At 56.0% G+C, this 27,633-nt stretch overlaps 2 protein-coding genes across 8 annotated transcripts; both read left to right on the top strand.

The window, feature by feature from the left end:
- Positions 1–748: 748 nt before the first annotated feature.
- SLC33A2 (solute carrier family 33 member 2) lies at positions 749–7,615 on the top strand. Of its 4 annotated transcripts, none has more exons than XM_088148861.1 (6): positions 749–982; positions 1,922–2,607; positions 3,571–3,676; positions 4,810–4,913; positions 5,557–5,666; positions 6,107–7,615. In XM_088148861.1, exons 2-6 carry the CDS (start codon positions 1,941–1,943, stop codon positions 6,257–6,259), a joined length of 1,140 nt encoding a protein of 379 aa, XP_088004987.1. In that variant the 5' UTR covers positions 749–982; positions 1,922–1,940; the 3' UTR covers positions 6,260–7,615. The 4 variants fall into 4 exon arrangements, with proteins under 4 accessions (XP_088004987.1, XP_088004985.1, XP_088004986.1 ...); XM_088148859.1 differs by having other exon boundaries at positions 3,529–3,676; XM_088148860.1 differs by having other exon boundaries at positions 1,875–2,607; positions 3,529–3,676.
- A 2,639-nt stretch (positions 7,616–10,254) lies between these two features.
- Positions 10,255–27,359, top strand: ADCK5 (aarF domain containing kinase 5). Of its 4 annotated transcripts, none has more exons than XM_088148836.1 (15): positions 10,255–10,405; positions 12,516–12,619; positions 12,787–12,936; positions 13,315–13,390; positions 14,849–15,049; positions 15,741–15,881; positions 16,128–16,241; positions 16,967–17,098; positions 22,318–22,401; positions 23,000–23,081; positions 23,609–23,687; positions 24,299–24,390; positions 24,759–25,017; positions 26,335–26,451; positions 26,608–27,359. In XM_088148836.1, the coding sequence occupies exons 1-15, from the start codon at positions 10,388–10,390 to the stop codon at positions 26,720–26,722; spliced, it is 1,764 nt and encodes a 587-aa protein (XP_088004962.1). In that variant the 5' UTR covers positions 10,255–10,387; the 3' UTR covers positions 26,723–27,359. The 4 variants fall into 4 exon arrangements, with proteins under 4 accessions (XP_088004962.1, XP_088004963.1, XP_015746701.1 ...); XM_088148837.1 differs by having other exon boundaries at positions 10,256–10,405; positions 12,516–12,616; XM_015891215.3 differs by lacking the exon at positions 10,255–10,405 and having other exon boundaries at positions 12,254–12,616.
- The last annotated feature ends 274 nt before the right edge of the window (positions 27,360–27,633 follow it).

Here is a 27,633-nt window from a genome sequence, read left to right as displayed (position 1 = left end):
AGAAGCGAATCCGTAGCCCAGGGCTGAACGGGGGGGGGGGGGGGGGGGGTCCTTGGGGTGCCCTGGGCTTGGCTGTTTCCTGGCAGGCGCTTCGTTACCCGGCCAGGTGACACCTTCAGTGCCGGAGGGGAGCGGGGTTCGCCCTGCTCCTACCCTGCGGCACGCCGTGCGAGCTCGCCAGCCCGGGTGCCCACCTGGGAGGCTCGAGGCGCTGCGAGCTCAACGTTATTCTTCGCACAGGCCCGCGGGAAGACGCGAGCGGGGATTTGGAGAGAGCCGGGCCCGGATTCGGACCTGGCGGGAGACGTCAGAGGCATCCCGCTCAGGGGGACGGGGAGGGGGCGGCTGCGGAGCCTGGCAGGAGGGAGGCTGCCGACTCCCGTTGCCGCTCGGCGCCTACCGACCACAGCCCGCGGCAGCCCCGAGTCAGGGGCCCCATCCCCGGAATTGCGCCCCCGGGGTCGGGGCGACCGAGCGGCCCCCCCCGGCTGCGCGCGAGGGGCTTCCGCCATAGAGCGGTGAAGCCCAGAGCGCCCCTCCAGGGCCGACGGGACGCTCCCGCCCCACAGAACGCTGCCCCTCCTTCCTCTTCCAGGCTCCCGGCAGCAAAGCCAACTGACGGGCGGAGGCCCAGGGCGCCCTGGAGTCACCGGCAGAGAACGGGCGGCCACCCCGCCTCTGAGGGAGCGGGCTGAGCGCGGCTCCCCTCACCAGCCATTTCTCTCACGTCACTTCCGCTTCCTGTGGTCAAGGAGGCCGGCTTCCCCCGACGAGCGCCTCCTCCCGGTTGCAGCGCGGAAGGGTCCGCGAGCGGAGTTGCCGTGGCAACGCCGGGCTTGGGGACAACGCTTCGCCGGCCAGATGGGGGTGCCTGGAAGGGGCGCCGGGTGGGGGAGGCCGGCCCGGCCGGCCCTGAGCAACAGCCCCTGACGGCCTTCTGTCCGAGGGCGGCCAGTTCCTCTTGGGAGCCATCCGGCCGGCGGTAAGGAGTTCCGCAGTCTCTCCGGGATCCCTGGCCCGGCCCTTGCAGGAGGACCCCCCCCCCGGCAGATGCCTCGGGGGAGCGTTGGGGAAGCCGCTGGACCTGAGGGGGAGACCCGGTTCAGCCCTCTCTTGGCCAGGGGGTCCCTGGGGGGCTGCGGTGGAAAGCAGGGAAAGCTATTGTTTCAAGCCGCTGTTCTTCAAACTGGGCAACTTTAAGAGGGGTGGACTTCAACTCCCAGAACTCCCTAGCCAGCCGTGCTGGCTGGGGAGTTCTGGGAGTTGAAGTCCACCCCTCTTAAAGTTGCCCAGTTTGAAAAGCACTGGCTTAAATAAAAGGCAGCTTTATGTTCACAGGCCAAGGAAAAGAAGGTTTCCGTTGGCTGCTTGTCTTTCCTCCCGTTTTTCTCTTCTGCTTTTTACAGGGAATCCTGCAATGACAAGAGTCACTTTCAGTAATATGTTTACTTCCAACAATACTTCCATGCTTCCCCATTCACTCTTAAGGACGTGGGAGGTGGGGTCTGAGATGCTGTGAAAGATATTTAGGATGGTATTATGTTATATTAGGAATACAGGTGAAGGCAGGTAGAGTAAAGGAAGAAAAAAGGAAGAATCTTTCTTTCTTACATGCATTTCCACTTCCTTCCAAATGGAGGAGAGAAAGGTGTAATCCATCCTGTAGTCTCTCATCTTTCTTTTCTGGGGTGGCAGGATTTTCATTTGGTAATTCCTAGATGCCTAGTTGCTGATGGTGGTGTTAGACCCCCCCCCCCCCCCAATGGTGCTTTTGAGATTCCTGGATAAGGCAAAGAGGTTCTGGATTCTCCCCCTGTTATCTGGAAGCCAGCCTGCTCTTCTCAGGTCTCCTCACTGAAGCTTTCCTTCTGCAGATGTTCCAATCAGACACCGCTTTAAGCCTGCCCACCTTTCTTTGCAGGGTGGACCACAGGTGAAGAATGACCTTCAAATATTTGTTGCTCTTCCTGCTGTATTTCGTGCAAGGAATACCATATGGGCTACAGTCTGGACTGCTGCCGATCTATTTCCGAACAGTGGGTGTCTCCTTCACCAAGATCAGCCTTGCTAGGCTGCTTTATTTGCCATGGATCCTCAAGGTGCTGTGGGCCCCCTTTGTGGACTGGTATTTCACCAAGAAGATCTGGCTGTTGTTGACCATGTGGGGCTTGGCCCTGACCTGCCTGGCCTGCTCCTTGCTAACACCAGAAGTGGACTTCCTCTGGGTGGCCATCATTTTACTGCTCATGAACTTGTTTGCTTCTGTCCAGGATGTTGCAGTTGATGGGGTTGCCATCCAGTTGTTAGGACATGAGGAGGTGGGGTTCGGCAACAGCATCCAGGTTGTGGCCTACAAGCTGGGCTCTGTACTGGCAGGAGGTGGCCTGCTCGCTTTCCTCCATCATCTAGGCTGGAGAGCTCTCTTTGTGTATCTGGCTCTATTGTATGTCGTGGCCATCATATTCACCTCAAAATTTCATCTGAGATCCCCTTCCCAGGACAGCCATGCTAAGGACACGAACTTAAGCCTTTGGGATCTCCTCCACGAGCTTCTCCTTGTGCCAGACACTCCTTGGACTGCTGGCTTAATCCTAATCTATAAATTGGGTGAGTCCTTCTCAAGACTAGGAACTGCAGAATTGATTTGTTGGTGAACCTTAGTAATACTGTATCTGTTGTTTGTGGAAGAGGTGTTTGTAGTCTGGAAAAACATGTCAGTCCAACTTTGTTTGAGAGCTGCTCTGTGCAGGCCAACCCTGTGCAAGTCTCACAATTCTTTTCTGGCAATGGCATTTCACACCAGATGCTGCAATAGGAATTTCACTTCTGGGTGTGCTCCATGTGAAAAGCTTTGCTCATCTCTTAGATGTCCTTTGGGGTGGGGGGAATATAAATCTTGCTACAGATGGATTGATGAATAGCGTGGATTATTAATGTTGCTTCTTCAACATTTACCTTAGGAAGTAAAATTGACCTATAAAAGAAATCAGTGACCTAGCAGGTTTTTGCTAATGCTGTTAAAAAAGTTGCTGTATTATGAAAGAAAATGACCGCAGCAGGTGGTTGGTTCCAAGAAAATAGCAGGAAATGTTTGTGCCACTAAGGTTCTCGTTAGCCAGAGTTTTGCTAAAGGCTTGCAGAAGCAAAGAAAGGGTGGGGGCGTTGTACCATTAGCAGCCACCACCACCCCTTTTCTGAACAAACATTGTCTTTCTTAGGCCATCTGTTTTGTAAATGTCACTGGCTTGATTCACTCATGAGGCTAAACCATGGTTGGCTGAATGAAGCACAATTGTCTGCATTTGTGTACCATTGTGCTATGAATTGAATTTTACAAACTGCAAGAGCTACGTTCATACATCTTGTTACGTTACACTGTGGTTTGCTTAGTTTTGTGAGACCAGCCCAAGCCTTGAGATTCACAACGACAGCATTTCCCTTGGCCTTTTGGACTCTCCCACTTCGGCCGCCATCCAAGATCCCTTCTCGTGTGCATCACCAGGAACTGAACCTCAGTTCTCTCTGCAGGTGAACAGGGGTCGGTTTCCATGTTCCCCCTCTTCCTTCTAGATCACGGCTTCTCTCCACAGAAGCTTGGTTTCTGGAACGGGATTGTGGCCACCGTCTTTTCCATTACAGGCTCTTCACTAGGCGGCCACCTGACATCAAAAAACAGGTAAATGATGGAAAGTATTTTCTCTAGTAAATGGAATCTCAGTCCTCTCCCTGGGATTTAAAATCCAGCATCTCCAGAAGGCTGGTGTAATTATTCTCTTTCCTGAAGCTATTCCTCTCTCTCATCTTCGACATTTGCCCATGGGAGAAGCGGGGAATATTGAGGAGGCCTAACTTGCATTCTGGTTTCCTGTAAGCTTTATCTTTATGTCTGCACAGTGTTTGGACAAATAGGAAATCTTTTATAAGATTTGTATACCGCTTCAGTCTGGATGACTTTCAATGGTGTACACCAGAGCAACAGTACAGTATAGAATTATGCCTTCAAGTTGTCTTGACTCCTGGTGACTACATTGGCAAGTCTACGCAGTTTTCTTGGCAGCATTTTTGGAAGTGGTTTGCCCTGGCCTCCTCCTTCCTGGGCTGAGATAAGGTCAGCCAGTTGGCTTCCTGTCTAAGGCAGGACCAGAACTCATGGTCTCCTGGTTTCTAGCTCAGTGCCTTTAACCACTCTACCAAACTAGCTGTCACAATATAGAGTATACCAGTGCAAAATAATATTACTAAAATGCTATATTAAATATAACAATTTTAGAATTTTATCCACTCTTTTCTGGAGAGCTGCAGTTCAAAAGAACCCTTTCTTTTCAACAGTGCAGAGGCCTAATTGGCTGGCTCTTGTGAGAGTCATGAAAATTTGCTCCCAGCCAAAGAAATGAAGGGAAAAAAATGCTCTGAAAGTCCAGCAGAATAACTAAAGCTCCAAAGTGCTTCTACTTGGAAAGCTTTTCCTCTGGGGAACATCTGCTACTGAACACAGGGATGTGACTAACATTCCCAAATAGGCAACCCTGCTACTTTGGATCCCCTAAAATCCACCTGTTGACTTCCACCCTGGCAGTAGGGTTTGGTGGCACCATCCTTTTTTCTGGCTTCCCAAGGGAAGACCACTTTTTGCCCTGGATGCAAATTCTAAGAATTTTAGGGTTTTTTCCCTCCCAAATTGGCCTGACATCTTTGATTCTAAGTCTTAAGTCTTCACCCAAGCAAACATGTGATGTCCTGGAATGCTCCTTTGGTTCCATGCTGCCTTCCATTCCATGCTGACCTCTCCTTGTGGCCTGTTCCCACCAGGAACTCCAGGCTTCTGCAGACCTTGCTGACCCTCCGCTTCTGCAACCTGCTGTTCCAGACCTGGGTGATGGTCACCTACACAAACAAAGCAGTTGCCTTTGAAGGTGAGTCGGGTTCTGCCCAGCGCAGGAGCCGTTCCCCCCTGGCTCAAGAACGTGTGGCTTCTGCATGCAGGAGTCCCAAGTTACCACTCAGGAAAGCGATACAAAGTTTGGGAACCTTGATCTGAAAGTGGGAGGGGAGAAAAGAGGCACTGATCCTGGCATGTACCGGAACGACCAAGCGCAAAGGAGGGTTTCTCTGGTGTGCAAGAGGGAACCCTGTGAAAGGCCAGCGGGATCTGAGTTTTGCCCTCCTTCAGGGTTGGGGGTTGTGGCGGTAGAGGTGCACTGGGGGAGCAGCAGAGCAGAGACTCCAAAACGGGGGGTGAGAACTGTGCCACGCTCAGACACATGGACAAAGGAGGACCCGCAACCAAACGTGCATCTACACATTGTGGGCTGTGAGGTTGCCCATCGGTGGTTTAGCATGCTGTGTGAACCCAGACCATTGTGGCTTATTCAGTGAATTGTGGTTAAGCAAACCACGGGTCAGTGGACCGAGAACATGGCCCACATCTGGCATTGCATTTCTATCCAGTATTATCAGCGAGGGGCTGCCCTTCCTGATTCCAAGCCACAACCCTTTCCTGTTGATACAAGCCAAGCAGCTGTTCACCTGAGCTGACCAGATGGCATCTCATTGCAGTGGCCGCAGTGCTGAGCATCTGTATCCAGCACTTCATTGGGGGGCTGATCACCACGCTGGTCTTCAGTATGATGATGCTCTGCACTCAGAAGGCAACAGAGGGGATCCAGGTATGGTTCTTGGTTCAGAGCCTCATGCCTTTGCCCGTGGGGTTCATTGGGTGCATGTAGCCACAATGGCCCATGACTTCGATTCCCAGTAGAGAGTTTGAATCCCACAGAGAAATCTCTGGCTGCGTATGCCTGATGGGTGTGCGTGGCTTCCTGGTGGTCAGTGTAAGTAAAGACAGCTCACAGGTGGTGGGGAGTTTGTCATGTATAACCTCGTAAATGGGTGCATGAAGCATGTATCATCTGTATCTCTGGTCTGGGGGCTTAAGACAAGGAAGATGAGCTCACTGTGCTGTTCTAAAAGATGGCTTTGTACTGGGGCTCAGCAAAGACCCTGTCCCTTCCAGGGTCTGTTCATCCTCCCTTCCCCCTGGATAGCGGGGAGAGCTGTCCAGACTCCCCGCTCTGCTTGGCTCACCTTGCCTTCCTTTCCCCCATAGGCCACTCACTACAGCCTTCTCGCTGCCCTGGAGGTCTTAGGCAAGCTGGCCTTCAGCACCATGGCAGGTAGCCTGGTGGACTGGCTGGGGTTTCTGCATGCCTTTGGGATCTTCCTCGCCCTCTCCTTTGTCTCCTTGCTGTATACACTGTAAACCAGAACGGGGCGGAGGCTGCTCGGCCAGGATCAGTCCAGTGACATCGGCCAAAGAGAGAGAGCTTTCTTGGTTGTTCCTGCCCTCACGGTGAAGCCCTCGGGGAGAAACAGAGGTGAAGCCCAATGAAGCCAGGGACATCTCATTAAAACAACTGCCTCATGCAACTGTTTCCTGACCAGTCCTCCTTGACAAGGGTGGGGAAGGAAAGTCAGCACCACTCACGTGAGCCATGAGGAACATCAGATGGGGAACAGAGGTTGCCATGCAGATTACAGGTAGTCCTTGTTTAGCAACCACAATGGGGACCAACTTGTTTTTTAAACAAAGCAGTTGCTAAGTGAAATCATGACTGTGCTTACGATCTGACATCAATTTTCCTTTGCTTTACAGACCTGTGAAGGTCATAAATGTGAGGATTGGTTGTAAAGTTACTTTTTCATCACCATGGTAATTGTGAATGGTCGCTAAATGAGGCAGTCACTAAACGACTGCCTGTAATGTACTCGCAGCCAGCAACTTTGGGTGTCCTTTCCTACTGTGGAGAGGGTATTCTGGGATGGAGTTTCTCCTCCCATTTGCTCCGGTAATAGGTTTACTAGATGTGTAGAGTGGGAGAGCTTTCTTTATCTTCCCTTTTCCCCACAGCTGGGGAGCCCAACACTGTCACTAGACTTGGAGGGGGGAATTCCTCTGGTAACTGGAACCAGCGTGGCTGCGGTTCTGCCATTCTTCATGTTGCTGGCTTCCAGCTTCACCCAGTGCTGGGTTCACTGTCACTGACTGGAGGCATGCGAGCCTCTCCAGTGGACAGTAGAAGCGAAGAACCTGATTGCCTAGAAGGGAGGCATAGAATGACACTATTGTGGAGTTAGTTTTGGAAGGAAGTCCTTGCTAGCTAACTCAGAAGCTGCAGTGATTGAACAGCTGATGATGGTCTTCCGTAAGGATTTTCTGCACGATCCATTATTCTCTGACTTATCTCTAACCATTCAAAAGGGAGGATTTTTCCTACACTTTGTAAGTGTGCAGAACACTGAAGGAATATTTTAAATAAATGCTTATTATCTTTTCTGTCAAAGCTTTACTTAGGCTGTTGTACGCCTGCATCTTTTGCAATCTTTGGCCTTTGTGGGGCCTCCCTGCCCGTTCAGCAAAGAAGCGTGCTTTCAGAATTAACGTGCCTCTTTGTTAACTCTCACACGGCCACGTCTGTGTCCTTTCATCTTGGTTTCTCATTGTTTGTATCTTATTTCTTCCATTGTTGCTCCTGTTTTGTCCTGAGCCTAGACCATTCTGAACGAAGTGTTGCTTAAGCGAAAGCAAATAAAAGTCTCCTGCAAGTTGAGTTCGACTCATGGGATAAGTCCTTCCCATGTTGTGTTCTTGGCAACAACGCAGAAGTGGTTTGCCCTTGCCTTCTTCCTTTCACCTTCCCACTCCAGCCTACTCTCGCTGGAGGTCTGACCTCCTTAGCTTCCAAGCCCAAGTCAAGAGCTACTGAGATACCCGCAGAGGAGGGGCAGGCACAGAACTGTCCTTCTAAGCAAGTACCCTTCCAACCCAACCCATTGTCAAGGTAAATCTAGCCCTTCGTTTCCCCCCCCTTATGAAAAGTTTCCTTGTGCTGCTTTGGAGGGAAACAGGACCAGTTCTGCAAGGAGCATGGCTAGGACCGCCTGGGCCCTTCTTTTCACCGAGGCTCCCTTCAACGATAGATGTCAAGTTGCTCCATTGGCGTTGGCATCTTTTTTGATTACGGAAGTTCCTAAAGCTCTTGCACGGGTCTACCTCCCACCCTCCTGGGTCTGCTTTTGTACTTCCTGTTTTTTTACATCCCGTCCCTGTCAGGCTTTCTCTTGAATTTCTTCCAGTCCCACAACTGGAAGGGACAAGCTGGTCTCTTTGTTGCAACTGTCTTAATTCTGCCTGAGCAGCCCGCTTTGTGGATACCCTCCATCTGCTATAAAAAAGGAAAGCTTCCTGGGATTTTCGGTGATACCTTCCTTCATTATCAATTGAGAAGAGAAAGGCCGCATATCTTGCAAGCAGCCTGGGGACCCGTGAATGGCAGAATATCAGATAGATAGGTTGGCTGGTGTGGGTCTTCCGGGCTGTGTGGCCGTGTTCTGGAAGTTTTGTTTCCTAACGTTTCGCCAGCACCCGTGACCGGCATCTTCAGAGGGCAGGAGCACAGACAGGAGCAGTTCTCTCTGTGCCCAGGGTGAGGTGACCCTCCTGTGGGTATTTATAGATTCCCCCCCCCCTCAGATCTCTATAAATACCCACGAAAGGGTCACCTCATCCTGGGCACAGAGAGAACTGCTCCTGTCTGTGCTCCTGCACTCTGAAGATGCCGGTCACAGGTGCTGGCGAAACGTTAGGAAACAAAACTTCAAGACCACGGCCACACAGCCCGGAAGACCCACACCAGCCATCGTATGCCGGCCGTGAAAGCCTTCGACAATACATCAGATAGATACTTTAAATAAACGGACACAGAGGGGCTTACTTCTCAGGCTGGTGGTAAGGGAGCTGGCAACTGAAAGGAAAAGACCAGGTGGCCAGCCCCTCACAGCCAAAACATCCTCATCCTCGCATCCCACCTTTATTTTGTGCAACTCAAAGTAGTAGTCACAGTGCCCACGCTTCCTGTTTTCTCCACAACAAGCAGCCTGTGAGGTGGGTTGGGTCAGAGAGGGCGAATGGCCCAAAGCCACCCACCCGGCCTTCCGGTTTCCAGTCCAGCACATCGACCTCTAAACTGAAATGGCCACGGAGGCGCCCAGCTTCGCGATGGGGAGCAGGCACTCCCTGCTGTCAGTGCGGGAAGAGGAGGAGGAGGAGGAGAGCACCCCTTCCAAGCTGGGAGAACTAGAGACCGCTTGGCCGCCGGGAATGCGGCGGAGGTGATGCCACCAGGACGCGTTCCTCCAAAGATCAGTCAAGCGTCCTGCGCCAAGGCAGCCCTCCGCACCCTTCGCCAGGCTCAGCTCACCGCAAGCTCCAGGGGTCTCCTCCCTGCAGTCCGAGCTACCCGTGCGCGCCCTGCCTCTGTCGCCCTCTCGCTAACCTTTCTGCTGCTCCTCACTGGAATGGTCTGCCTTGCACTGAGGAGGATCTCCTTCTACGGGGACTCGCCCTGGCCCAGGGCTGCTTCTCCCTCCCTCCCTCCCTCCCTCCCGCTGCCGCCGCCGCCGCCGCCGCAGAGCCCGGCCTGCGAGCCCTGCGTCGACTGACGTCCCGGCACTGCCGCCGAGCCGCCCGGCTCTGGTTTTTCGTCGCGGCCGAGCGCCGCAGCATCCGGCGGCCACCTTCCCCAGCCAAAGCGTCTCCCTTGGCTGGAAGCGGTCGGGAACGACCCTCCGCGCCTGCCCGAGCCGCTTCAGGAGGGGCTTCTCAGCAGGAAATCGGGACCCCCCACCGGGAGAGCCGCAAGCCGCCCCCTCGCCCGCCGGCTCGTGCAGGTGGACCTCCCGGAGCCCCTCCCAAGGCCGTCCCCGCGCTCGTCCCCCCGGCCGCCGGGCAAAGGAGCGGCGGGTGCCTGGCCTGGCCCGCCCCCGGAGCGCCCCCGGGGCCCTGAGCGGAGACCCCGACGGGCGACCGAGCGGCTCTGCTCGCCGCTGCCGGCCGCGCCTGCTCGGCGGAGAGGGCTCGGGGCGCCGGGAGCCCCCGCGGCTCTTCCTCGAGGGGGACTGGAGCCTCCCGGGCGCCCGCAGACGGAGCCCCGGACGGAGCGGACCCTGCGGAGACCCCCCGACGCTCCTTTCCCGGGCTCTGCTCTCTGCGCCCTCCCTCCGAGCCCCAGAGCCTCCCCAGGCGGGGGACCGCGGAAGGGACCGGGCCGGCGCCGCCAAAGCCCCGCCGGCCTCTCGAACGCCCGGCAGCGGCGGAGGGGCGGGGTCGGGCCGGCGCTCCTCCCCCCGCCGACGAACCTCCCGGGCCGCGGGGGGGCTGCGAGCGCGGGGGCAGTCGGCGACGTCTCCGGCGGGGGCGGGGCTGGGGCTGGCCGCCGCGAGGCTCCTCCCCGCGGGGGGGCGCGAGGCGACCGCGGCGGGCCAATCGCAGCGGGGGGCGGGGCCTCGGGCTGCAGGCTCGGCGGCGAGGAGCGGCGCGGCGGCGGCCGCGATGGAGCTGCGGCGGACGGTGAGTCCCCGGTCCGCGCGCGCCCGCCTCGCCCCGCCGCCCCGGGCCCCCGCGGCCCCGGCGCTGGCCCGTCCGCGGCCCCGGAGCTGTCGCTCGGGCAGCCGCGGGCATCCTCTCCCGGCCGTGGGCGCCGCGTCTCTCCGGCGCGGAGACCCGGCGAGGGCCCCGTGCCCAGGAGAGGGGCCCCGAGGGAGGCGGCCGCGGGCGTGCCCCTGGCCCGGGCAGCCGGGCTCCCGGGAGCGGCGGGGAGGCTCCTCTCGCGGCTGTGGGCCCGGGGGGAGCGGCCCGGCCCGCTGAGCCCCCGAGCAGGAGGCCCGTCTCTGGGCGCCCGCCCCGGGCCCCCGGGGTTCTCGGCAACGCCGGGGAGAGGATCCGCAGCGCCGCCGCCGCCGCCCTCCGGGGCTCCGGGCTCGGCCGGGGGCGGGAGGGGCCCCGGGGGTCGCTGGGCTCGGGCCGGGCCCGCCCGCCCTCGCGCTCCCTCCGCGCGGCGCCCGGCCCCGGGGCGGGCGGCTGTGCTCGTGCGCGGCCTCATCCCGCGCTGGCGCCTCTCCGCGCGGTGCCTCGGCCCGCCCCGCCCCGCCCCGCGCAGGCTCTGCCGTCCGTGGGGTTGGGGTCGGGGTGCTCCGGCCCCCAAAGCGCGCACCCCGCCGTCCGGGCTCGCGGCGCCCTGCAGGTGGCCGGCGGGCGTGGGGCCCTCGCCTGCGGGCGGGCGGAACGGCATCTGGGCTGCGACGGGCCGCCTTCTCCGCGGGCGGGCGGCCGCCCTGAGCCGGGCTGGCGGCTGTTCGGGTCGGGGAGCCGCCGGAGCACGGGCCCATCCGGACGCCCCCTCCGCCAGGTGCCCCCCGCCCCGCCCCGCCTCCGGTGCTCGTAGACGGGCGTGCCAGCGGGGCGCGCCGCTGCGCTCGGATTGAGGAACCGCCTGATGAGCCGGCAGCTGCGGCCTTCTGCCTGCGGAAGACTTTCCCTGTTTCCACGTCTGGGGAGCCTCTGGGCCCCTCGTCCGCAAGTCTGGGGCGCCTGAGCCTCTTCAGGCTTGCCTACAGCCCCAATGGGTGGGCCCTCCCTGGCAGGGGGCGTGGGGGGCTCTTCTGGTGCGGCTCAGAGGGCGCTTGGGAGGGGCGCCCCTGGGCTGCTCCCCGTCTGCCGAAGGCCCTGGGTCTCTGGCCTGTCATTCCCAGAAGCCACCGTCGCATTGGTTTGGGGGTTGGGAGAACCGACAGGCCCCCAACGTGCTCCCGAGGGTGGGCGAGCCTCTCTCCCCCTCTCTCTGCCGGCCTGGCAGAGGAGGAGAATGGAGGTGCCTTTGTCCAGCCCTGGACGCCCGGCTGAGGCGCCCTTCGGCCGTCTTCCCAAGAGCAGCAGGTCCTGGAGAGCCTCGCCTCGCTCTGCGCCTCCCGCTTTTTGCCCAGATGGAGGGAAATTTGCTGCGAGCGGGCTCCTGCGGTCTTTCCATCCCTCCTTGACCCGTCTGCTCCCTTGAGCTGTGCTGCAGATGTCCTCCGAGATAATGCCCTCCCACCGCCCACACCAAGGCCTTGGCAGCCTCCTCCGTGCTGGAACGGCAGGTCAAGGCCCTCCTGCTTGGTGCACTGCAGGCTCTCTCTGTGGGGGGACCGGCATCTCCTGGGGCCGGATGCAAGCTGGGCGCGATGTTCTCCTCCTCTCCCTGGCGCCGAGTCCCGCTGGATCCCACAGCCTCTCTCTAGACTGCCCTCCCTCCTCCCAGGGCTTCGGGTGTGGGCACGGCAGGGGCAATGCTGAGCCTCCTCCCTTTGTTTGCCTTCCTCAACCAGGTTGGGCTGGAGGTGCTTGGAGAGCAGTCCAGCACCTCCAGGGTTCCCTTGGCTGGGGAAGGGGCTTCACAAAGCTGGAGCCATTTCCTTTCTTGGAGACTCGATGCCAGAGCCCCTGCCTGGCACCTAGGCAACCCTGACCCTTCCCCTTCCCTGCTCTGACCCCTTCCTCAACTGCCATAAAGGGGAGGATGGCCCGCAGTGCCCCGAATCACGGGCCTGAATGCTTCCACTCTCCTCCACAGTGGTGGCCACTTGGACTTCCTGGAAGTGGCCTGTGGGTTGAGTTTTCACTCAGTCTCTCTTTTCTGCAGCTCCAAGTTTGCCGCTTCCACCTGCACCTGCTTCAGCGCAAGAGGAGCCCCTGGCTGGTCTCTCCGCCCTGCCGGTCGTGCACTGAGGCTCGGTCAGCCAGGTAGCTGGTGCTCGACCCAGGCTGACTTGGGGCACAAGGGCTTTCTCGTTCCTACAGATGTCCCACCGGCGTCAGGAGCCTCCGGGATGGATCTGGGTCCTTGGGGTTGCAAGGAAGAGATGGTCCCTGCTCTGCTTGGTTCATGGTTGTCTGTGTCTCCCACCCTATAGCTCTACTGGACAGAGGGGGCTGCTGAAGAGGACCTTTCTGGGAACAGCAGTGGGGCTCCCTTTAGTGACGGGCATCTACTATGGCTTGGCCGAGAAGCAGGAACAGCGGAAGATGCGGTTACTGGCTGGTGGCGTGCTGCGCTTTGTCAGGTGGCTACTGGAAGGCACCCTTGGCCCTTTCCCTGGGGGGTGGCCTGGAGAAAGGAGAGTCCCTCCTTATGAAGGCCAGCTCAGCCATCATGGCAAGATGTGGCTGGCTCTGTGGGTCCATCAGGAGTTTGGCCCATGAAGGACACCCCCGAACTAAGGAAGCCACAAACTCTCTGGGCCTGACTGAGCTCACGAGGGTCTCAGGTGCCTCCTTAGGGACCTTCAAACACTCTGGGGCCAGCCCTGGAACAGGGATCCCATTATGCAGAAGGAGCCGCTTCCTGGATCCTCCCCAGACTGCCCCAGGTTTGGCCTGGGGTGGCAGCGAGCAGTGGGAGTGAAGGGACGGCCCTCAGCCTGGCTTATCCTTTCCCAAAGGTCCCTGCGGCTGGGAGTCCAGATCTCCTTGGATTACTGGTGGACAAACCACGTCACGTTGAGAGGCCTGGACGAGGTACAGTTGCTTTGAAACCAGTAATTCAAAGACTGAAACAACACGAAGTACAGCATATTTAAAAGCCTGGGAGAATAGAAAGATCTTCATACTTGTGCCGTTTCTTTGGCTAAGAAAAGGTTAGAAAAATTGTATGAGGCAGCAAAGGGTGAGAATTCCATCATTAACTTATCAAAGACCAAGATGGTTGTGTCTGACATGGAAAATGAAAGGAGTGACTGCAGGTTAGACATACATGGCTCCGAAGTGAAGCAAATAGATTGCTGAATATGGGGAAATGAAGAAGAAATTTTAAGATGTGCAGATGTTGTTAGAAAGATGGTGAATAGGATGTGGTCTGTTGGGAAGAATGAACGTACGTTGAAATAAGCAGAAGCCTCTATGCGTAAGAGCGTGCTTTTCCCCGGGTGTTGTACGGAAGTGAACGTTCAGTATGTCAGGAGAAACGCACAGGCAGGTTGAATGGGCTGCCTAAGGAGCATAATGGGTAAAGGAAGAGAGGCCAGCAGTGAATGGGCAAGGAGAAAGGAAAGCCGAAGACAAAAAGGGTACGAAAGCAGTCCGTTGAAGTGGCTTGGCCTTGCGGAGAGAACGAGGGAGGGAAACGCATTGGAAAACCAATACGTGAAGGAAGAGTGAACAAGAGGAGGAGGAGGAGGAGGAGACCAAGGGTGGTCAGGTGGAGCTGATGAGGTCCTGGAAGAGAGGGAAGCGAGATGTTTAAAGAGCAGAAAGCAGCGCCCTGAGCTGGGCGTGGGTGTGGTAGAAGCTCGCAAGGTGAGCGAAGTGCAGAGGAATTGCGAATAGCAGCAGCGGGGCAGCCAGATGTCTGGGCGGTTGTCTTCCTTGCGGTTTCTGACTCCTTTCCTGCTCTCGTGTAGCGTGTATCAGAGCGGTGCCGCGGCCCACCGTCCCTTAAGAGAGGTGCGGGGTAGAGAGAGAGGGAGGTTACGCTGTGTCGCCTCCCTGTCCATGAGGTGTGGTGGGACTTCCCCCCCCTTGGAGGGGGCAGAATTTCCCTCTTTTTGCACAGTGTGTTTCCTGTGGGGTGTTTGCAGTCGTGTTGCTGCTGGGAGGCAGTGCTGTTGCTTACCCCAAGAGGGGGTTGCATGATAGGTGTGTGTGTGCGTGCACGCGTGCGTATGTGTTTGCTTAGTGCAGAGGAAGCACGAGCAGCACACCTTTTGCTTCACGTGGAAGAGGAGAAGTTGCTCCCGAGCCAGCCGAGCCGCCTCCCTGCTCGCTTGTGACCGTCAGAATCCGGGGGTGGGGGCGGCAGCAGGCTGGGAATCCTCATCCGAAATGTCCCGGGGTAGCCTGGCTCCCCCCCCCCGCTTCTTGGGGGCGGGGGGCTGATGGGAGGGGCAGCCGGCCGAGCTGTCCGTGTGCTGCCGCCTGTGGCGAGGTCTGCCGGGCAGGCCTGACCACCTGCCCCTCGCCCTCCTTCCCTGTCGTCAGAACAGCCCGGAGTATGCAGCGGCCGTGTCGCGGTGTCACCAGCGCTCCGCCGAGAGCATCGTCTTCGGGGCCACCCAGAACGGGGGCCTCTACATCAAGCTGGGCCAAGGCCTGTGTGCTCTCAACCACCTCCTCCCCCAGGAGTACATCGACACGCTGCGCATCTTAGAGGACCAGGCGCTCCGGCGGGGCTACACGGAGGTGAGCAGGGCGGGGTGGGGGTGTTGTGGGCCGTGGCCGTGGACGCCAAGCCGGGCAGGCGGAGAGATCGCCGAGTTTCAGTGCCACGTCTGCCGAATTCAGAACCGGCTGCGCTTTGGGACCCGGGGCCACCGGCACTCGGTCTTCCCCTCTTTCTTGGGTCACCAGTTGCCGGCCCCAAAGCGGGGGGCTCTGAGCTTCAGTCGGAAAGTGACGTCCTTCCGCTCTTCTCCTGGCGGCCACATCGACAGCTTCCGTTCTAATAGCAGGAAAACTTCCCAGTTTACACAACGCCCCTCGTGGCTTGTCCTTCTCCTTTCCTTTCTGCCGTTTATTGCAAAATGTTCTCCTTCAGTTAACTTGGGGCAGATTTGGTCTTGCTTTAATTCAGTCTTTCCATGTTGTCTTATTTATCAGGCATATTCTTCAGTTGGCTATACGGGTAGCCTGTATTCTTCTTGTACCTAAAGGACAGTACGAATTGAAGTTTTAGCTTTGTGACTGCTCATTCCAGGGTCCGTCTCCGTTTCAGCAGACCTTGAGAACCTTCTTAGGAAACCTCGCTTAAGTGACTCTGCCTCCTTTCTCTTTCACCTTCCTGATCCGGAGGGACGGTTAGTTTCCAAACTCACCTCCTCCGTCCGAGGCGCTTGCTGACGCCCCGTCTCCTGTGGCCCTCCTGTGGCTGTAGGTGGACGACCTCTTCCTGGAGGACTTCAATGCCAAGGCGAACCAGCTGTTTCTGGAGTTTGACTACCAGCCCATCGCTGCCGCCAGTTTGGCCCAGGTGCACCGGGCTCGTCTCCACGATGGCACCCCGGTGGCCGTGAAGGTGCGTCTGGGGGCAGCTGAAGGACCAGAGGGGTGGAATTGCTGAACGACGCTTCCCGGCACCCCTTGCTGCTGGCCTATGGGAGTTGGGGGGGAGCAGTTCGAGGGGTCACCCTCCCCTAGCCTGGTCCCCTCTGGGGTAGGGCACCCGGTCGGGGAAGGCAGGCAGGCAGGGATCTTGAGCTGCGGCTCTCCTCCAGGACCGCCCCGATTCCCAGGGAATCACCGTCTCCTGCTCCCCTCGCAGGTGCAGTACATCGACTTGAGGGACCGGTTTGACGGCGACATCCGCACCCTGGAGTTTTTGCTGTGGATCGTGGAGCAGATGCACCCCACTTTTGGCTTCAGCTGGATCTTGAAGGTATCGCGTTGGGAATGCTGGCCCGGATTCTCCCGGAGGAGCCCCCGCCCCGGCACCTCTTGCTGCTGGCCTGAGAGAGCTGCGCCTGGCCACCTCCTCGCCCCCTGCAGCACCCTGGATTGATTTACTGGCTTGTGCTTCTGAGCCCCTCCAGTCACTTGGGGGGGATGCCTCAGGGCTGAGCCAGGAACCTTTTGTCTCCAGCCTCAGCTACAGAACCTGGCTGGTAAAAAGGAGGGTCTGAGGGTTGAGGGACAAGGCCAGGCCAGGGTGGACCTTTAAGAGGATCCCCCCACCTTTCAACACCCTTTCTTGCTCCCTCAAATGCGTCTGGAAGTTTCCAAGCAGCCCCTGGACGTACGAGCCGGGTCCTCGCTGCTTTAAGAGGAGCAAAGGGGATCCTGAAGGCCCACCCTTGGCATGCCCTTGTACCCCTCCCCTGGGAAAGGTTGGGCCCAGGGGGAGGGGTACAGGGGTGGCATCTTGGTGGCAGAGCAACCCTGGTCCTCACTCCCCCCACGTGCAAACCCAAGGTTTTGTTGCCGGAAGCCTGATGGGCTCCTGCTGGTTTGCCGAAGGCACTAGGAGCAGCAATGCTGCCTCCGCACCATGCTCTTGGGTCTCTGGGCGGTGCCCGGTGTGCTTGGCACCCCAGTCTCCCGGCGCTGCTTGGCCAAGGCTGCCTCTGCACCCCACTTCTCCTCCTCCCCATCTCCTTCCTCCAGGATCTGAAGGGGACGCTGGCCCAGGAGCTGGACTTTGAGGTGGAAGCCCGCAACGGGGAGCGTTGCGCCCAGGACCTGAGCCACTTCCACTTCGTGGTGATCCCGCACGTCTACCGGGAGAAGAGCAGCAAGGTGTGTCTGGCACTCCCTCCGAGGAGGGTGTGGGGCGAAGCACGGAGCACGCAGCTGTTTCCTGCCGAAAGGGGTCGTATTTCTTTTAGAGGGTGGCTTGTCCTCTTTGCTCCTCCCCAGAAGGCCGCCTAGCCAAGGCACGGGTATCGTGGTTGGATCCACGTACTGAGCCAGGCCCTGGTGCCGGTTACACACATTGCACTAAACCACAAGACGTTGTTGTCAGTAGCTGGTGTCGCACCAAAACCAGAGAAACCACACAATGGCTTAACGTAGGGATGGGGACCTTGCAGCTCCACCCGCTGGGCCACTTGTAGCATCCACCTTCGAAACGTGGCCGCCTCTGGTTTAGCGTGACGTGTGAATCCGGCCAGCGTCCTTTCAGAGTACCAGCTTTGGGTTATGGAGTGAGGCTGCCAGATTCCCGGTGTTTTGGGGAACCCAAACGTTTGTAGGTCCTTCTCTCTTACCCACCTGGAAACATCCCCTTAACTTTTGCCCTGGGGCTTCAGGCTGCTTGTGATGGCTGAGAGCTTTTCCAAGCCTTGCCTGATGAGCTGCTGCATCTCCTGGAGCAACGGAGGACCTCAGATCCCAACCAGAAATGGACACGATGCTGGGTCCGGATTTTAGGCTCCCTGAGTTACTCTTTAGTCAAATCCAGAACGGTGGTGACTGATTCTGACTTCTCAGTCCCCCTATAACAACCGAGCAGGAGACTAGCCATTATCATGCCAATGTTTAAGAAAAGAAATAGGGTAGATCCAACCAGCCACCACCTGATTCGTCTCTGAACCACCATCAGCAAAGGACTTCACCTGGAACGGTCGAGGGGGAAAGGTTAGTCCCTAGAGAACAAGCCAGATTTTGAGAAGAGGAGATCAGCGACAGACCGTTGCATAACCCTTCAGCATCTAATTGAGCTACACACCAGTATTCTCAGAGGATCCTTTTGTGTGACGTTAATTGATTTTAAAGCTGCCCTTGATTCAGCTCCAAGGCCTTCACCCCCTCTCTCAGAAGAAGGGGCCGCGTCAGTGGCCCCTGTGCCAACACTGAGAGGAGTAAAACGAGTGTGTTTTGACACTGTTACTATTTAACTCAGTAATTAATATAATTATGATAATTCATGTCCTGATTAACTGGTCATGTCCTAGTCAGGTTCTCCATGCATCTAAGTTTGTAGACAAAACAAGTAGAAGTTCTGCTTATTGAAGGTTGGTGAGAAACAGCCCTGAGGGGTGAGTTCTGCAGGCCGTTGTCCAGTGAAGCCCTTCCATCTGAGATGGAGGTCATTTAGCAGAAAGCCAAAATTGCGGGGGCTGTTTGCCACAATTCTGGGTCCTACAAAGACTTGCTAAGTAGGGCTGTGTGCCTGGGTGGGCACATTGCTTCAGGTGGACCCCCTTATTTATGTGAAACATGTCTTGGGCCCATTGTGTGAGCCCAGGAAGAGAGGCCTCTGAGCAACCCTCTGCCAACTTCATAGCTCAGCTCAGTGTGGCAGTAATTCTGGGACTCTTTTTCTCTAGAGGTTATTCCAGTGTCTTTAAAGCTTCTCGGGGCAAAAATTCTAGCCCAGTTTTCATGGAGCTGAACTTGAGGCACTCTCTGTATTATCCCTAATCCAGTCCAAGTCCCTGAGGCAGCCTTTCAAGTTCAGCTCTGTAATCAGCACTGTTTTGCAACTTGAGGTTGGGCTCCTGACATGAGAGGCATCTTCCTGGCAGGTTGGCTCGAGGTAGTGAACAGGCACGCAAGAATCTGGGAACAGGTTTTTCTTGTAGAAGAGCAGAGAAGGCACAACAGAAGAATTCCATCAGAGTTAGGCGGCTGATAAATTCAAATAAATAAACCAGGGACTGGCTTGCATGGAAAGCAAGCCCTGTATATGGCGCACTCAGGGTTCAGTGTTTGCGTCTCCTCCCACCTCCGCTGTGCAGAAGCAGGAACGGTGGGAGGCCTGGTTGGAGATCGGTCAAGAGGAACAATGCGTCTCTTGCTTTGGTAACAGCCAGATCTGATGTGAGGTGGTGGTTTTTCTGACAGCATGAGAACTTTCACACCAAGGTTCTGGATCGCTCTTTTCAATGTTGGCTGAAGTTGAAATTAACCCTACGGGCTTTGGCTCCCCTTCTCTTGATGGGCTCCTGTCAATCTTGGAGTTAGCTTTTACTGACTTATGCTCCAGGGCTAGAGAGGGCCAGAGCCCACATTAAGCGAAGTGCAAGCCATATCAACCCCTGCCCATCGGATGCTCCACTGATTCCAATTTGAATAGAATCCATTGTTCTTGGAAGCCAGCAGATTGATTATCCAACGTATCCGTTCCCAAGGACCTTCTTGTTGGCAAATGGTTCTGTCTGGGTACTATAGGAAAATTCCATACTGGTCGAGTGAGAACTTCCCGTTTCAGCCCCTGGGAGGGAAAATCTGGAGAACCATTTACAGTTGCAAGAAAAAGTATGTGAACCTTTTGGAATTTCATGGTGTTCTGCATTAATTTGTCATAAAATGTGATCTGACCATCATCTAAGTCAAGAGTACTGACAATTATAATGTGCCTAAAATAATAACACAAAAACAATTCTGATCCTTCATGTCTTTATTGAACACACTCATTCAACATTCAAAATGCTAGTGGAAAAAGTAAGTGAACCCTTGGAATCAATAACTGGTTGACCCCCCCTTGGCAGCAATAACCTCAGCCAGGCACTTCCTGTAGCTGTGGATCAGACCTGCACATCGCTCAGGAGGGATTTCAGCCCACTCTTCCTGGCGGAACTGCTTTAGCTCTGTCATATTCTTTGGACGTGTCATGTGCACAGCTCTCTTAAAGTCATTCCATAGCATCTCTGTTGGGTTGAGGTCTGGGCTCTGACTTGGCCACTCCAAAGGGCGGATTTTGTTTTTCTGAAGCCATTCTGTTGTGGACTTGTTCCAGTGTTTTGGGTCATTGTCCTGTTGCATCACCCAACTTCTACAGAGTTTCAGCTGACGTACAGACATTCTCACATTATCCTAAAGAATTTTTTTGATACACTTGGGAATTCGTCTTCCCCTCAATGACTGCAAGCTGGCCAGGCCCTGATGCAGCAAAGCAGGCCCAAATCATGATGTTTCCTCCACCATACTTTACAGTTGGGATGATGTTTTCACGATGATATGCAGTGCCCTTTTTACACCAGATGTAGTACTGCGTGTTCTTTCCAAATAGTTCAATCTTTGTTTCATCAGTCCACAAAACATTTTGCCAGTACCGCTGTGGAGTGTCAGTGTGCTCTTTCGCAAACTTCAGGCATGCAGCAATGTTCTTTGTAGTAAGCAGCGGCTTCCTTCGTGGTGTCCTGCCATAGACACCCTGCTTGTTCAATGTTTTACGTACTGTAGACTCATGAACACAGATGTTAGCCAGGTCCAATGATGCCTTCAAATCTTTGGCTGTCACTCGGGGTTGTTTCTTTACCTCATTGATGAGTCTTCGTTGTGCTCTTGGGGTCATTTTAACTGGGTGCCCACTTCTTGGTAGAGTAGCCACAGTCCCAAAGTGTCTCCATTTGTAGATCGTTTGCCTAACTGTAGACTGGTGAATTTCTAAGGTCTTTGAAATCACTTTGTAACCCTTTCCAGCTTTATGTAAATCAACCATTCTTGATCGTAAATCCTCTGAAAGCTCGTTTTGCCGAGGCATGGCTCACATAAGCGTATTCTTCTTGTGCGGAGCAAACTCAAAACGTATTGTCGAAGGCTTTCACGGCCGGCATACGATGGCTGGTGTGGGTCTTCCGGGCTGTGTGGCCGAGTTCTGGAAGTTTTGTTTCCTAACGTTTCGCCAGCACCTGTGACCGGCATCTTCAGAGTGCAGGAGCACAGACAGGAGCAGTTCTCTCTGTGCCCAGGGTGAGGTGACCCTTCTGTGGGTATTTATAGAGATCTGAAGGGGGGGGAAGGGGAGGATTGGGGGTGTGTGGGGGGGGGTTGAGTTACTGAGTGGCTGCTTGTTTTGGTGTCAGCATCTGTGTGTATTTTCCTGGGGATTAGGCAGGGTTTTTTCTTCTATTGAATGTTAACGAGGGGCTGCTGGGGGTGATTAGCAAGTTCATTGTGTGAACTGTTCACATGTCCTGGTGGTTGAGCTGAGCACACCCCGGGGACAGAGAGAACCGCTCCTGCCTGTGCTCCTGCACTCTGAAGATGCCGGTCACAGGTGCTGGCGAAACGTTAGGAAACAAAACTTCCAGAACACGTCACACAGCCCGGAAGACCCACACCAGCCATCAAACTCAAAACGTTTGAGTGGTTTTTATCAGTCAGTGTGGCTCTAGTCCACACCTCCAAACTCATTTTCTTAACAAGACTCCAGGCAGGTATGCTAACACCTGACTCGAGTTAGCTTTTCTGAGGCCAACTCAAGGGTTCACATACTTTTTCCACTAGTACTATGAGGTTTTTATGGTTGTTCTCAATAAAGACATGAAGGATCAGAATTGTTTTTGTGTTATTATTTTAGGCACATTATATTTGTCAATACTCTTGACTTAGATGATGGTCAGATCATCTGCAGAACACCAGGAAATTCCAAAAGGTTCACATACTTTTTCTTGCAACTGTATGTATGTATGGCGCGATATGGTTCATGGGGTCATGAAGAGTCGGACATGACTTAACGACTGAACAACAACATGTATGTATTTATATGTGTATTTACTGTTTTTCTGTATTGCCGCTCCTCCAAGGGAGTCATGCATGACAGCTTATGACTAACAACAAACCCTGCCTGGAATGAAATTGCATTATTGAATGGTTAAACTTGTCACTAAAATCCTTAAGCTCATTAGCTCAATGTTGCAAATGTCAGTGATTTTAACCTTGAAGGGTCCTTTTGAACAGCCAAGTGTGGTTTCCTACAAAAGGATTAAGGGATTAAGGTGCTGTCTGGGTCCCTGGGGAGGCCCCGGTTTCAGTCTCTTCCTGAATCTTCTGCATGTCTACCCAGGACGGTGCGGTGGAGGGTCAGTGCTGTTCAGCAGGTGGGCCTGCAGGTGCCCCCTAAGCTGTGTGTGTCATGCAGCCCAGAGGCTGTGGGGCTGCTTCATGCTCGTTTGCCCTATTCATCCATGCGGATGACCCACTCCCTGACTGCGGTACAGAAACGAATGGACTAAGGGGGCCCCCGAGCAGCCTCTTCTAACCTGCTTGCTCCTTTCTCCCTGCATTAGCGGGTCCTGACTGCGGATTTCTACGAAGCCTGCAAAATCAACGACCTGGAGGGGCTCCTCAGGCAGGGCTTAAGCCCCAAGGATGTGAGTGTCTGCGGGGATCTGGGGGGGAGGGGCAGGGGATGCCGGAGGCCCCTTCTGCCGCCCTCTCCGCTCGGAGGGGTCCCGCGGGGCCGTGCAGCTTCCATCCTTTCTGTTCCATCCAGAGGCGTTCATGGTCGCTCACCTTCCAGGCAGGGAGTGCAGCAGCACGAGCAGAAATCGGGCTGCCGAAAACCGTCCAGGCAGTTACTGCAGGATTCTGGGCTGTGGCTGGCCGAAGCGGCTCTGTCGCTCCTGGGCCCGACGGGTTTTGTTTTGCCATCCCTGCAGCCTTCCGCATCTGGGGCGGGTGCGCTTGCTCCAAGCACCGGCTCTTCCCTGGGTTTTCCTCCAGCTGACAGCAAGTGGTGGGAGAAGCTGCTGAGCGTGACCACGGCGGCTTCTCCCCTGAGTGGCGACCCTGGCTCTCCCTAGTTTCCTGCGGTGACGTCGGGCCCTTCCGCAGGCTACCCCGGGGCTCCCCTCCTGCGCCACGGTCTTTTCCTGCCCCCTCCAAGATAACTCCTGCTCCTCTAAGGCTTCTCCAGCCACAGCCTGTCCTTTTGCCCTGTTCAGAGACCCGCTTTCTCTTTCCCTCCAGGCAGCAGAGAAGCTAATCCAGACGTTTGCCGAGCAGATCTTCCTCACCGGATTCATCCATGCAGACCCTCACCCAGGGAACGGTAGGAGACGCAGCCCAGAACCACAAAGGGGCAGGAGGAGGGGAAGCACCAAAGCCTCATCGGGAGGCCCCGCGTGTGCGGTCGTGGCTGGTCCAGGGGGAGCAGGCTCAGCCAACAAGGAGTCAATGGGTTTGGTGGGTGAACCCGGGGACTGCCTTGTTGATCTGTTTGTGTGAACTGGCCCAGCTCGCTGCTCAGGCAGGCTCTGAGATTCCTGGGTGGTCACTCTGGGGGAGCAAAGGGGGTGTGTGGAAAGAGAAAGGGAACGGACGGTTGTGGGCAGAGCAGCAGAAAGGGGAGCGGTGAAGGAGCAGCCGGCTGCAGCGGCTTCTGTGCAAGACCCTGCGCAGACGCGGCTTGCTCTGCTTTTCACGGAGCCAGACCCACGAGCCACGCTGGATGGGGAGCCAGGCCCAAAGGAGGGCAGGTTTTAAGGGGCGCTTCCTGGAGGTGGGGGAGGCTCTTCATACCCAGGCAGGACTCCAGTGTGCCTCCTCCCACACTCATTCCCCTTTCCTGCCTTTCAGTGTTGGTGCAGAAGGGTCCAGATGGCAAAGCTCAGCTGATTCTCCTGGATCACGGCCTGTATGAGATCCTTCATGAGAAGTAAGGACAGGGTGGTGGGAAGTGGGAGCGTCCCTTTCGGAGTACAGGCAGTCCTCAATTAACAACCACTTGTTCAGCAACCATTCGAAGTTACAACGGTGCTTAACGAGTGGTGGTTACAACCAGTCCTCATGGGCCACCTGCACATCCTCACGCACCCTTCCCGGAGCCCCGCTGTGCTCGCACCGCATCTCCCCCGCCACTTGAGCACCCTCATACACTGTCCCTCACCCTCCCTCCCTGGCAGCAGCCACCCTAAGCCCCGCTGCACTTGCGCTGCGTCTCCCCAGCCACTAGCACACCTGTGTGCAGCTTCCGAGCCTCACGCTTGTGCCATGCTTCCCCTGCCACCCATGCAGGAGTGCTTGCTTGATGACCCATGATTCTCACTTAACAATGGCAATGGGGACTGTAGGGATTGCCATTGCTAAGCGATACAGTCATGTCACATCACACTTTACAACTGCATCACTTAATGGCAGAAATTCTGGTCCCAATTGCCGTCGTAACTCGAGGATTACCTGTAGCTGCCTTCTGGACCCGCGAGGGTCTGCAGCTGCATCCTCTCCCTCCCTCCCTCCCCCCCTGCTGATGACTCTTGCGCTCTCCAGGGAACGAGAAGCTTTGTGTAAGCTCTGGCGTGCCATCATCCTGCGTGACGACACCTCCATGCAGCTGTACTCCAACCAGCTGGGCGTGAAAGGTGAGGAGGGTGTGGCAGATCTCAAGCTGGGACTTGCTGTGGTTTATTAACTGCAGTTGGCTGGATCCACACAGCACACTCCAGAAGGGAAGCCACGTTACAGCTAAGATCAGCCTGCGTTTCCTGGTTATGCCTCCTCAAAGAGGTCCAGCCTCTTCCCTGCCCTCCACAGAAATCTCATTCCCAAGGGGGAGGCGCTCTTTCCCAGGATGCCTCCTGCAGATGGCAGGCGCAACCGAAGGGAACGGACACAAAGGTCTGCACTTCTCAATTTGCTGTTCTGCTTGTGGCCAATTTTCGACTGCCCTTCAGCCCGTTTTTGGGCTGGTGCACGGGTCCCTCCGCCTGAGTGCCGCTTTCCTCCCCAGACCAGGACTACTTCCTGTTCTGCGAGATCCTGCTGCAACGGCCCATCAACATGGCCCAGCTGGCCCTGGCCAACGTGCTGACCCAGGAGGAGACCGCCTACATGCGAGACATGGCCAAGAACCGCTTTGACCACATCATGCAAGTGCTCAGGGACATGCCCCGGTCCATGCTGCTCGTCTTCCGGAACATCAACACCGTGCGGGGCATCAATGTGGCACTGGGGGCCCCTGTGGACCGCTACTACATCATGGCCAAGAGGTGTGAGCCAGAAGCGCCTGGACAGAGGGCGGGGGGTGCCGTGGCTTCCCGCGCTGTAGCCAGCGAGCCACTCATACTCTGCATTGCTCTGCAGACTGGAGAGGTCTGGGGGTGCAAGTCCTGCTTCAGGAAAACAAGAAGTCGCCCGCTCCCTGCTTCCTTCTAAAGCAGGGTTTCTCAACTTTAAGATGTGTGGACTTCAACACCCAGAATTCCCCAGCCAGCATGGGAATTCTGGGAGTTGAAGTCCACACATCTTAAAGTTGCCGAGTTCCAAAGCTTTGCAACACTTGAGAGGAAGCTCGCTGTTAGCAGATGCCGTCTCAACGGTTCCTCTCTCGGTGAAGTGACTTCTGGAAGACGTTCATGGTCTTAAATAGAATGACCCAGAAGGCGTTTCATCGATCAATAGCAGCCATGAAAGCTGACACTCGAGGCGTTCATCTCTTTCCCGCGCTTGGGTTCCTCGGGGCTGGAGAGAAATGAATGGTCTGGAGTCTGTGTGCTTTCAGACCTGGACTCGGTCTCCCCTATGGCGAAAAGCACCAGGGCGTTTCCTGACTGGGCCCTTTGCTTAACTGACCAACCCGTGAAGCTGGCCTGGGCCAGGCAGGTGCAGGAAAACCTTTTGCAAAGAGGTGGCCTGCATTCCTGCAACCTTGCCTGTAGACTGACCTTTTTAATGGGTTCGCACCAAATCTTAAACCCGGTGGTGGCTGAATGGGCTGGGTCTGCCCAGTGCTCTAAAGCTGCAAAAACGCAAAATGCCCTTTCCTCATTCTGCAGTTGCTGGGCCTAGGGCTTAACCAGGATGAGGGAAAGCAGCCTCTGGGCTATTTGGTTTGGGGGGGGGAGGCATCAGAAGTGGGCACTGACTGGCATTTGCCCTAAGAGGACGTTTGGGTTGCATTTAGCGCCAGCCATCACAACTCTGCAGCAGAGTGCAATCTGGGGAAGCAAAGGGCTGTATGAAACCCTGGGGGTAGGGGGTGCTGAGGGTTGCAAGAGGGATCCTGGCAAGTTGTGCGTGTTGGGTGAGCTTGGGACTTTAGTTTAAATTGCTGCTATCTCGAAATGGAAAGAAGGTGCTTCAGCTTTCAGCAGTTATGGGCAAAGTGGCCAGAAAAAGGAGGCGAGAGGATGAAGCTGGCCCGCCTGGGCCTTCCGTCTGCCTGTCTCTCTTTGGGCACAGGCCAACCCATTTGTTGGGAGGCAGGAAGCCAGCAAGTTCAGGGGCGAGGGCCTCCATGCTGCCGGTGTGCCCTGGCGCATCCTCTTAGTGCCAAGAGCACGAAGGGCAGCTGTCTGTCTTCACAGTGCGGTGAAATGCTGGAGCCACACGGTCAGCCAGAAGTCCGGGGCCCTGGCTAACTTCTTCCTCATCCGCTGGATCCGTGCTGTTTGGGATGGCTTTGTGTTTGAGCTTACTCTCAGGTAAGGGTAAAGTAGGGAGGCATGTGCCAAAATGGGGGGTGGGGGGTCTCCTGCCTTTTAACCTCCCCCTTCCCTCCCAAAACTGCAAGTGACCCGTTACTGATGTTCTCTACCCGCCAATCATATCCTCTCGTTTCCCCCTCCCGCCCTGCCCAGGATCCAGATCACCTCCATGAAGCTAACAAGCTCCTTGTTGCAATTCCTGGTTTATGTTGGTTTCTTGAAATACAGTGAAGAGCAAGAACAAATCTACGAGTTCCTGCAGGCATGAGCTGAAGGCCCTGGAAGATGCCCAAGTGCCCAGCTGGGCGAGTGCAGGGTGGCAGTTGTGCCCACAAACTCTGTCCTCTTTTATAGAAACCAGAGCGTGGCCCACGGATTTTAAAACTGGACTTTCAAGAAAGTCCCGTAGTCTTTCCGTAACACAGTCTGTCTGATTATTTTTTAATTAGTTCAGAAACTTTAATAAGGGGCAACTCATTACGTTTAACTTAAAATGAACTCTACCAGCAAGAAATGGTGTTGCCATTTAAGTAGTTTGTTGCCTCTCTTTCTTTCCTCCTTACTTGAATTAATGGAGAAGGGCTGCTTGTCCATCCCCGACACCCAGTCTTCTGCATTTAAGGGATTTGCAGGGAGGTGGTGGTTGGGCCAGGCGCGGACCCTTTGGGGCCCTTGGAAGGGCCACGCACTGGCTTTGCTCGAGGGATGGCGGACACGGAAGAAGGCGTCCAAGGGGGTCCTTCTGGCGATCAAAGCAGAGAGGCGGTCCTGGGGGAGAAACTGCGTTGCCCCTGCAGCCACATCTCAGGGTGATGCTGGATCAGCCTCTGCCCCCCACCAGGCTACTGAGCCCCACGGGCCCTGGAACTTCTGCCTTTGCAACTGGATTAAAAAGCTTAAAGCTCTCCCTCGACTGGCACTGCAGTTCTTTTGCCGCTGAGGAATTAGATGGCTTGTAGTGCAAGGGACGGGAGCAAGAGCAGGCCCGAAGAGGCCCGCTGTCCTTGCCTGCACAGAAGGGCTGCGCTTACCCAAGGAACTTGCAGTGTTGGCCTGGGCAGGCCTCAGCTGAGCGCCAAGGTACCTGCCAGATGCCAAACCCAGCTGGCTTCTGCTTCTCTTGCCAAAAAAGGCTCACAGGGGTTGAATTCTTTTGGGACCTACAGTGTGGATGCCACC

Source organism: Python bivittatus, unplaced genomic scaffold (assembly GCF_059951505.1).
Source record: "Python bivittatus isolate LINGU-HERP-01145 unplaced genomic scaffold, Pbiv_v1 ctg000590_np1212, whole genome shotgun sequence".
In the NCBI taxonomy this organism is placed as follows: domain Eukaryota; kingdom Metazoa; phylum Chordata; class Lepidosauria; order Squamata; family Pythonidae; genus Python; species Python bivittatus.
The sequence above is the reverse complement of the archived record's forward strand: the minus strand, read 5'-3'. Positions and strand labels throughout refer to the sequence as shown.

Bases quoted from the DNA above. Each gene is read 5' to 3' on its own strand.
- SLC33A2 (XM_088148859.1), top strand. From the start codon at position 1,941: ATGACCTTCAAATATTTGTTGCTCTTCCTGCTGTATTTCGTGCAAGGA. The intron at 3,677-4,809 runs GTAAATGATGGA...TGTTCCCACCAG, and splicing joins CACCTGACATCAAAAAACAG to GAACTCCAGGCTTCTGCAGA. The intron at 5,667-6,106 runs GTATGGTTCTTG...TTTCCCCCATAG, and splicing joins AGGCAACAGAGGGGATCCAG to GCCACTCACTACAGCCTTCT.
- ADCK5 (XM_025177164.2), top strand. From the start codon at position 12,393: ATGGCCCGCAGTGCCCCGAATCACGGGCCTGAATGCTTCCACTCTCCT. The intron at 15,050-15,740 runs GTGAGCAGGGCG...CTGTGGCTGTAG, and splicing joins TCCGGCGGGGCTACACGGAG to GTGGACGACCTCTTCCTGGA. The intron at 15,882-16,127 runs GTGCGTCTGGGG...CTCCCCTCGCAG, and splicing joins GCACCCCGGTGGCCGTGAAG to GTGCAGTACATCGACTTGAG.